The 8,766-nt window shown below is 42.7% G+C and overlaps 1 protein-coding gene across 5 annotated transcripts in view; it reads left to right on the plus strand.

The window, feature by feature from the left end:
• The window catches only part of PDSS1 (decaprenyl diphosphate synthase subunit 1), a 48,807-nt gene that overhangs the window by 23,833 nt on the left and 16,208 nt on the right, over positions 1-8,766 (plus strand). For 3 of the 5 annotated variants that reach the window (XM_026842088.1, XM_026842086.1, XM_026842089.1), the window contains exons 2-4: positions 1,608-1,672; positions 2,563-2,686; positions 4,683-4,813. In XM_026842088.1, coding sequence (XP_026697889.1) covers positions 1,608-1,672; positions 2,563-2,686; positions 4,683-4,813 — 320 coding nt within the window. Of the gene's footprint in view, positions 1-1,607; positions 1,673-2,562; positions 2,687-4,682; positions 4,814-8,766 lie in introns of those variants that run through there. The other 2 variants (XM_026842090.1, XM_026842091.1) reach the window with 2 other exon arrangements.

The following is an 8,766-nucleotide window of genomic DNA, read 5'->3' on the forward strand; positions in this document are numbered from 1 at the left end:
AATGAATGGGGCAGCGGGGGGGCCCGGGCGGAGCCTTTCTCGGCCCACGTCTGCCCTCCCGCCCGGGCAGCGAGAAGGCCCGAAGGCGGTTCCGGCGGGCGAGGGCAGGCGGACGTTTCCCTGCCCGGGGGGGACCTTGCAGGGGGCAGGAGCGCTCTCCGTGCAAGGTTAAGTTCTGGCTGAAGGGTTTTCAGGGCAGATTGGTTGCTGTTGCGGGGAGGATCCTCTCGGAAGTCTTCTCGGGGTGGGAGCAGGGAAAGCGGTTCTCTCTAGTGTGAGATTTTCCACGTGTTTGTAGCATTGTGAATTGTAATGGGGGGCAGTTCTCTCGCTGCATTCGCTTAGACCTTCCTCACAAGGCCGAGCCACTGTTCTGACCAACAGCAAAGTGTTGCGATGTGTCCGACATCGTGTACAACCCGCTCTTACCGTGTGAAGCAGCAGTAAAGGAGAGAGTCTGTGTCCTCCAATAAGGAAGAATAGGAAGAGATCAGCTATTTTTTAACAACAGAAAACGATGAGAAGTATGAGGGAGTGAATTTAGGAAGGTCTTGGGGCCATAGGGTTAGGCACTGAGGTCAGATAGCTGTGATTCCCAAACCTGTGGTAAGTTAGGGTTCCTCTCCTTTCTCTTCTTCCTCTCCTTCCCTCATCTCCTTCCCTGGCCTCTTTTCATCCTGTACACAAAGAGGATGGAAGGGTGTCCTGGAGCCCTGGCGGTGCTCTTGTTTTTCTAAGGAGAGACTTAAAGCCGCTTACTAGAGACACTTGAGGCATGAGGAGCAACTTGGGGGAACTCTTGTCCAGTTATAGGTCTTCTTGAGAGTTTCTTTGTGGACTTCTGGAGAGGCAGTTTGGTGAACACATGGATTGCAGTGATTTCAGGCAGGGTCAGCCCGGCTGGGACTCTGAGTCAGCGTGCACTCCAGGGCAGGGCTGGGTAGTTCCTGGCAGCTTTGCCAGGCACAGTGCAGGAGGTGCATTTCCCTTCTCAGCCTATCTCTGCTGGAAGCGTGTACCTGGGACTGCACCATCCCCCAGGCTCCGGGGCTCTGTCTGCAGGGAGAGATCACTGGAGGTTGCTAGGTTTGGAGGTCAGGTTCTTGACATCTAGCAGGGAAGATGTGCAGGTGTAAGTTATAAGAAGCACGCTGAATTAAAATTGCTTCAGGGCAAAACAAGGACATGATCTTCTGTCAGTGTATTAGTTTACAGAAACAGCTCTTCTCTCTATGCCTTGACTGGGGCAGTCCAGATGTATCTGCAAGACAGGGCACGTCTGAAAATTGCACCTTCCGTGAGTGCAAAAGCAAAGTTTCCTTAGAGCAGTTCTGGGAAGTTAACTGATAGGCCTTTTTGGCTGGTCCTGCGAGGGGAGAAAGTCCAACACTCCTGAGCGGAAGAGTCCGTTTAAGTCAGAAGCTAATCTACATATTGGCAGTTATATCTCGTGTGATATGGAAGGAAATTCTGAGACTCCCTTTGCTGCTGGGTTGTTAAAATGGAGAAATAGAGCTGTGCTGATGAACAGACACTTGTTTTTTGAATCAGATGTCTTCTGTCAGTTTAAAGATATATTAAATTAACCCTGATTTTTCTTTGTGCAGATGTGTCACTTTACCCAAAGAAGTTCAACCTTATCATTTCCAAAAATATGTAATATATTTTGGCGGTAAGTTGGAGATATGTATTGGTGTGTAATGGGTAAAGACATAGTGGGTGAAGTGGGTAGTTACCCCTGTGAGTTGTATGCTTTGAAAATAAAGTTATTTGCTCTAGTACATAGTTGGATATTTCTCTGCAGGCTGATGCTATGGTGCTGAGTCTGAATCTCTTAAGTCCTCCATCCTCAAGGGCAACAGGCAAAGCAAGAATGCCCCAAGAAAACCCATATGGTTCACTTTGAAAAGGGAAACATAATAAGAGGCATAAACTTCAACTCCAGTGAAAATAAAAACAATCAGGCCTAAGCCTGCTGCATCTTAATGCATCCAGGTGGAGCTTTCACACTTCACTGATGAACTTTCATAGCATTATCATGCTACTTGGAAGTACTGATTTAACGTATAATTTGTAATGTAGTGAGTATGCAAAGGAGAATTTTCAAATCCAAGTCAGGAATGTTTTTCCAGGAGTATTCAGGAGAGGGAAGGAAGCAACAGAATAAAGGTGTTACTGGAAGATGAAGGCTTCATCTCCAAATGTACTCTATACTATCAATAGTGGTTCAAAAGGAATACAATGAGAACAGTGTAGTTTTATTCGTCTCAAAAGACTTCTGAAATCTGTTACGGGTGGGGTGTTTATTGTTTGCCAAGTGCTACGCTTTGCCAGCTCCTAAAAGTCTATGATCGTCAATATGTAGCTGTGCTTGTCCTTGCACCTTATTAGGTGGCTGAAAAGAGTGTTTTGATGCCTTCTGCTTGTATTTTATCCATTTGGTTAAATTTTGTATGAGGAGAGAGGAGGAGGAGGAGGAAATGCTTTGAAATATTTCTTTTGGGGGAATTAGGGAAAGTTTGCTTTTAACAACATTATCCTCTTGAAAAACACTCTCACCAGATTTCAACACACAAGTACATCCCACTTGTGCAGCTGCAGTAAGACAGTTAGTAATGAAAAATACCAAGACCCTTTTCAACTTGGTAGAAAAGACTTGAAGAATCTCTATGAAGATATTAAAAAGGTAAGGGATTTTGGTGACTATTCTGGGATGTTTTGATGATTCTGATTTTAATAGCAACCATCACTTTGGAAGATAGTTATTGAAAGAATATTATTTATGTTTAATGAACAGCTGTCTGAGACTTAAACTGAAGGCAAAGAGAGCATTTTTTACATATCTTGTAGAACCAGAATGCATTTTTTCTTTCTCTCCCGATGTACGTTGCTGGAATACATTATTTATGTTTCAGATTACTCATAGTAAACAAGCTCAGCTTACTTTGGGTGTAATGAACATGGAGATATGGAGAAGGCTGAGGTACTCAGTGACTCTTGCCTCAGTCTTCACCAGCAAGTACTCCAGCCACACCACCCAAATCACAGAATGCAAAGACAGGGACTGGCAGAATGAAGAACCAGCCACTCTAGGGGATGATCAGGTTTGAGACCATCTAAGGAATCTGAAGGTGCACAAGTCCATGGGACCTGATGAGATGCATACTCAGGGCCCAAGGGAACCGGTGGATCAAGTAGCTAAGCCACTGTCCATCATATTTGAAAACCTCTGGTAGTTCAGTGAAGTTCCCACTGACTAGAAGAGGGGAAACATAGCCCTAATTTTTAAAAAGGGAAAAAATGAAGGCCTAGGGAACTACAGGCCAGTCAGTCTCACCTAACAACACTACTGAGCTTCCTCTTGGAAGCTGTGTTAGAGCACATGGAAAATAAGGAGGTGATTGGTGATAGCCAACATGGCTTCAATAAAGGCAAATTGTGCCTGATGAATTTGGTGGCCTTCTACAATGGGCTTACAGCGATGGTGGGTAAGGGAAGAGCAACTGATGTCATCTGTCTGGACTTGTGCAAAGCATTTGACACTGTCCCACACAGCATCCTTGTCTCTAAATTGGAGAGACGTGGATTTGACAGATGGAGCACTCAGTGGATAAGGAGTTGGCTGGATGGTCACACTTAGAGTTGCGGTCAACAGCTCAGTGTCAACGTAGGGGGAGGAGTGACAAGTGGTGTTCCTCAGGGGTTGGTGTTGGGACTGGCGCTGTTTAACGTCTTAGTGACATGAACAGTGGGATTGAGTGCACCCTCAGCAAGTTCATCGATGACACCAGGCTTTGTGGTGCAAGAGGTGGGCGCATGCAGAACTCGGGGGATTCACAAGGCCAAGTCCAAGGTCCTGCACATAGGTTGGAGCAATCCCAAACACAAATATAGGCTGGGCAAAGAGTGGGTTGAGAGCAGCCCTGAGGAGAAGTACTTGCGAGTATTGGTGGATGGAAAACTGACTATGAGCCAGCAATGTGTGCTGGCAGCCCAGAAAGCCAACCATGTCCTGGGCTGCACCAAGAGAAGTTTGGCCAGCAGGTCGAAGAGGTGATTCTGCTCCACTCTCATGAGACTCCACCTGTAGTTCTGTGTCCAGCTCTGGGGCCTGCAACATAAAGGCATGGGCCTGCTTGAGCAGGTCCAGAGGAGGCCACAAAAATGATGAGGGGGCTGGAGCACCTCCCCTGTGAGGACAGGCTGAGAGAGTTGGGGTTGTTCAGCCTGGAGAAGAGAGGGATCTGGGGAGACCTTATAGCAGCCTTCAAGTACTTCAAGGGGGTCTACAGGAAAGGTGGGGAGGGACTTCTTATCAGGGAGTGCAGTGATGGGATGAGGGGTAATGGTTTTAAACTGAGGGAGGGTGGATTTAGATTAGGTATAAGGAAGAAATTCTTTACTGTGAGGGTGGTGAGACACTGGAGCAAGATGCTCAGGGAAGGTGTGGCTGCCCACTCCCTGGAAGTGTTCAGGGCCAGGTTGGACGGGGCTTTGAGCAACCTGGTCTAGTGGAAGGTGTCCCTGCCCACAGCAGGGGGCTTGGAACTAGATGATCTTTAAGGTCCCTAATAAAAAAAAAATAATACTGGCAGTTATGGTATACATACATACTGGTTTGCTTATGCTAAACAGATTTGCTTTGTGACTTTTATGCTGATACATTCTTTTTCTTTCTATAGGAATTACTTGTATCTACAGCAGAACTTAAGGAAATGTGTGATTATTACTTTGATGGGAAAGGAAAGGCCTTTCGACCAATGATTGTGGTGCTAATGGCAAGGGCTTGCAACATTCACCATAATAATTCCAGGTGAGTATGTGGTAATAGATCATACTTGAAATTTATCATTCTTGTGTTCCTGAAAAATTTCTAGTAACTTAATGAAAATAAAAAGCTCACTAAAACCTGAATTTAAGTTCCATCATGAAGCTGTATTTTTGTAGTTAGCAGTGCAAAAGGAACTACTGTGTTTATTACATGCTTCCATGTGTAAAATTGTGGACTATATTGCAGTTGTAACTGCTGATGTATAAATAATGTTGCCAAATTCTGATTTTTGTAAGGCTTTTAGTCATTTTATGTTCTTAGATAAATTGTTTTTAGAGCCTTTAATACTCCTTGTATCTATATGAACTTAATTTAAAAGTATTTTTCATTTGTTACCACTCCTATAGCTATTAAACTCTTGTCACAGATAATAACTTCACTGCAAGAAGAGACTTTCATAGCTGTTTCTGTAATTATGCAGAAGAGCCAGTAAGCAGGTGGTATGATTATATTCAAAGCTGTAAGATTCAAAACAGTCAGAAGGGTTGGTTTTTTTTTTTCCCCTCCAGGAGCAAGTTTCTACAATTTAATGTAAGATTCTAAGCTTAGGGCTGGTGTAATACTCGTGCTCTTCAAGTTACTTTTCTTCTGAAAGCAGTTTTAACTGAGCAGAACATCATGCTTGCCCTGTACTCTTTATCACTCCTTGCTCTGACTGATTGCAGACACTTCTCTCCACAGGTTCCTATCAGTTGTTACATTTACATTTTGAGGTAAGATGTTGGCTGGAGTGTTTTCTTCCTTCCAGCTATGCTTCTAGTCTTCCCTCATATAGAATTTCAAATATGAAATCTTTGGTCCCTTGCCAGAAGTATTCCTAGACTAATTTATCAGTCTTAAGGGATTTCTCTCAGCTCTTGCATCATTTTTTCCTTAGCAGTAGGTTAACTCCTTGTTGGACTTGATTTCTACCTCCGAGCACAGCATATATTTTGCTGCTTGATACAGCACCTCTCCCGGTATACCCTCTCCTATGTGAATATAATTTCGAAGGAGAAAGCAATACCTAGTTAGCAGAGTCCTGTCCTCTGTGTTCCAGTTCCTTTTGTTTTAGGAAAATGTCCAGGATTAATGAACTTTGCTCCAGCTTGATTCTGTTCTTCATTCAGTACTGCTCCTTGTCATTGTGTTAGAGGTAGCAAAAGGAACAATACTGGTTGTAAAACTCCTCAAGGATGTTCTTTGTCACAGCACTGATTGGCTTAATATTTTCAGGAGTGGTCTTGACATGAAAAGTAGGAGCGCGATGATGGCACTTTTTGATGACAAAATCATTCTTGATGAGTGGCCATCTGTGGTGGAATGAGAGGAAGCACAATAAAACAAAAATTTCTGCTTGAGCTTGGAGGCTCATGAGTGTCCCATTAGGGCATAACCCCAATGTGATTTTCATACACCTTCTCTATGAAAAACCTTAAAAGTCATCCTAGCGTGCATCTACCATAGTATTTGGGTTCAGCTATGGGAATGCTGATAACCTTGTATATCACAGTTTGGGAAATCGTCAGCATGTCTGATCCTTGTGTTCAAAAAAGTTAAGTCCAGCTAGCTTCAGGGATGGACTGCAGAGATCATCAGGGAGAATGAAGGACTTGTGGTCTACAGATTTATCAGGGATAAGTGTGAAAGCTATTTAAGACAAAGGGCAATGTTGCTAGGAGGGTAGAAACAGGAGGAGACTTTTAACAGCTGGGACAGTGGGGTTTTGGAGCATTCTTCTAGTCAGAATAACAGGAAAAATGGTTTTATCGCAGTCTAGTGTGTAGCATGAAAAGGTTATAAACAAAATTATGTAGTGTACATGCAATACTGAGAAGGCTGGAATTGATGTCATACAGTGTAGGGAGTGAGCAATGAATCAAAGACAAGAAGTAACTGTAGAAAGAAGTGAATTTGCCTTTCTATGCTCAAAGCATATTTGCTGTCTTTTGACATATGTATATGCTCATGGACATATTGTTGTCCATGTGTTATGCTGTCTTGAAACCATCAGAACCAATTCTGAGACCTGCCCTATGCCAGTGAGGAAGTGTGATCTCAGAGTTCAAGTGCCACAGATGCCCGAGGCAGGTGTTTGCTTTGCAGTAGCCAATCCTCAGCATAAGCGCTCTGATTTATGGATGCCTGTGTGGCAGCTGCCCATGGCAGCTTTTGTACATCTGTTGCATCTCCAAATTATGTTTGATGTTTAAAAGCCTCCTCATTAATCTGAATGTTCCTTCTGTAAGGACAGACTGAGTCACTCCCTCATTTTTTTAGAATGAAACTCTTGAGTAGAGAGAACAGAGATGTTTCAGCAAAGGAAGAGAATGAAATCCCAGGGTATTTACCTTTACCTTCCTCTTCTTTGCTTCATGCTGCTTTTCTCTAAGCCTATGGTTGTAATTAAAATTCACATAAGTTTATACAAGTGTCCAGTGTACTGCTTTTTGGTGCATGCATGACGACCAGTGTCCTTTGAGGGTTGAGTAGGTCATGCCAAAAGAATATGCATTCATATTGTGGATACCCACTTACTGTGAGTTGATGAATTTTATGGGCATTTTCTTCTCTTGTTTTAAAGCTTCTTGAAACAGTCTGTGTTACACTCGCTTTGTATATACATACACTTCCAGATCACACTCATACTGGTTTCATTATTGTTAAAGCAGAATTGCTTCCAGGTGACAAATTGTTTCCAACTTTTTACTGTTCGTGAGGAAAACTGTGTATGTAGAGGAGGAAACACTGCATATTTGTAACTCTGCTACTCTGCTATAGACCTGAGGGAAGAAAATACTTGCTTTCCATTCTGCTTCTCCAGACATTTTTTAAAAATACGTGTTTGCTCTTTCAACTTGTCGTTTCCCTTAAACTGTTTTATCATTCTTTCCTCAGTTAATATTGATTCTTATCCCAGACTTGGGTTTTTTTGTTGAAGCTTTTGTTCCCACACACGTAATCAAAGATAACTGGCCACATCTGTAGACTTGTGAGGTGAGCCAATATCCTGTGCTGTTCATCCCTAGCACTTTTTTATTCTGCCTCTGGGATTTGTGTTACTGATGTTGAGTTTCTGCTTCATCTTGCTGCCACTTTCAACTGTCATATAATTTGCTGGACTCAGAATGCTTTACCCGGTCTTTCATTTGTTTTGGTTTTGATTTTTTTTTTTAATTTTTCTTCTGTGCAATACTAGTAGAAAAGGTAATACTCTTCATTGTTTGGCTGTTAAAATACCAGAACACAACTTTCTAAGGTTATGGGTCCTGATCTTATAAGGCAGTACACAGAGATGTCTTTGTCTTCACAGAGCCCCACTAGGATAGCTGAGACTTCTCAAGTGAAGGGAGAGGAACACCCAGGTAGCTCTACTTACAAGTTAGGTGACATTATCATTTACATTTGAATTTGAGGAAGACTCTGTATTTAGAATGGCCTCAGCAGGTTAATTGTCTTTCTAGAGTGAGGTCACTTTATTGTAGTCATAATAGGGAGAATGACAGTTGTATAAAGCATCTGAACTGCATTCAAAAAGGTAAGTGTCTGAAGCATTCAAATTGGTCGGTGATGGTATGTTGGTTTTTTCCCTTGAAGATGCAGGTGTTGGAGTCCAACCCTGAATCCTTAGGTCCCTTGGGCAATGGCTTTGTGTTTAATGATAGCAACTTAGCTTTGTGCAAGAGTGAGAATTGTTGTAAAGAGTTTAAGCTGAGGTCGTGCAAAACCTCAATTTCACACATCCTCCGGCATTTCTTCACATACCTGTGTGCAGAATTTCACAGAATCGCTTAGCCTGACTGGACCTAATGTTTCTGTTTAGGGTGTATTCTCCAGAGGCATTTTCAGATAGTAGTTTTTATTTCTATTTCTGCAACCAAGAGACACAAACAAATAAGAGAAGGCCAAAGAAGTACAGACATCTCAAAAAAGAAAATAGCATAAAAGATTATTTT

The sequence above is a fragment of the Athene cunicularia genome (assembly GCF_003259725.1).
Source record: "Athene cunicularia isolate RWA chromosome 2 unlocalized genomic scaffold, athCun1 chr2_part1, whole genome shotgun sequence".
Lineage (NCBI taxonomy): Eukaryota > Metazoa > Chordata > Aves > Strigiformes > Strigidae > Athene > Athene cunicularia.